This window comes from Aplysia californica, unplaced genomic scaffold (assembly GCF_000002075.1).
Source record: "Aplysia californica isolate F4 #8 unplaced genomic scaffold, AplCal3.0 scaffold01162, whole genome shotgun sequence".
NCBI lineage: Eukaryota > Metazoa > Mollusca > Gastropoda > Aplysiida > Aplysiidae > Aplysia > Aplysia californica.
In genome coordinates, this window is record NW_004798432.1 from 102,564 (window position 1) to 104,045 (window position 1,482).

General features: G+C 31.9%; 1 protein-coding gene across 1 annotated transcript in view; it reads left to right on the top strand.

The window, feature by feature from the left end:
• Nucleotides 1-238: 238 nt before the first annotated feature.
• Nucleotides 239-1,482, top strand: part of LOC101851691 — a gene marked incomplete at its 5' end in the record, with an annotated part of 30,121 nt that continues 28,877 nt past the window's right edge. The window contains 1 exon segment of the mRNA XM_005111999.3: nt 239-270. Coding sequence (XP_005112056.2) covers nt 239-270 — 32 coding nt within the window.

Here is a 1,482-nt window from a genome sequence, read left to right on the forward strand (position 1 = left end):
ATGGTCCTTTCGCACAGAGTAATTATACTAGAAAAATAAAACGCGAGGAAGAGAGCGGGTATAGCGGTCGTTTGTACAGGTGATTGTATTGGATAGTTGATGTTAGAGCGGGCTCGAAAAAACTTTATAATAGTTTTTAGTTTGTTATTAATCACATATCTTTTGCTTCAGTGCTAGATCTATAAAGCGATCTCGATTTTAAAAATAATAGTAAAAGTTGTTGTTTAAAATTTCGCAGGAGCCTCTCCAAAACCAACAGACACCAATAGGGTAAGCATTATTAAATAGATACGCACTTGTTTAGGTTACGTTATAATTGCGACCCCCTCAGGGAGTCTCTTTTCGGTCACGTCGATTATTTATCTATTTATTTATTTGTTTATTTATGTATTTATTTATGTATTTATTTATGTATTTATTTATTTATTTATTTATTTATCATTTTTAAAAATTCATTTATTTATTCATTTTTCAAATTCATTTATTCATTCATTTTAGTTAATTAGTTGGTTATAATACATTAGTTATCCATTTATAATCTTTAAAATCTCATATAATTTATTGTTTGATTGATTGATTTTGATATTTTGATATCTATTATTTCCATAGATGTATTAATTTCACTCAAATGTTTATTCATTCGCTCACATTTATAGATTCATTCTGTGTATGTAGTTCAATCTTCTCTGCAGTGTATAAAATTATTTTAAATCATGAAAAATCTGTTTATCTCTCTTCCTCCTTTTCTTTGTACAATATTTATGTTACTCTCTAGTAAATCCTCTAAATCTTTGGTATTTATATCACCTACTTGTGTTGTAAGTGCCGTAAAAAAAATCTTTTACTAAAACTAAGCTAAAACTGACAATAACGTGGTGCTTATGTACTAGAACTGTGGTTGGTTGGCTGGTGCTTTAGTGTAGTTTACTCCTTCTCTCCTATCAAACATCTACCGTCCTTATCTGATCTCCTTCTTTTTTGTGTTTGTTACTCATTTGTAACACCTCTAATCGTCGTCTGCATTTATATGACCTAATTACGTTGCAAATGTCGTAACACTCGTACACTAAAACTCAAGTAAAACTGAGGATAACCTGGTACTTTTGCACTAGAACAAGAACAAACAGAGCGATTTTAATCTCGCTATGTAAATATATCGTTGACGGTACATACAACCAGGTTTGTTTATCTTACTCAGGTTGGGCATAGATCAAATTTAGTCACTGTCACTTTCGGTACAATTGATAGTCAGTCTGTACACACTGAGCTCGTCCCAGGCTGGTTGGAGGGTACCACTGGTCGATCCTTTATCTTTTCTTTCCCTCCGTGTTTCTTTCTGTCTGTCTCAATCTTTTGCAGCCCTAAGTGAGCGTTGTTGTGCCAATGTGTTTCTCTTGACTCAAACAAACACAAACAGAACATATTTGCTTAGCATAGACGTTATTTGACTATAAATTATTTGAAAAACATATAGATCTAAAT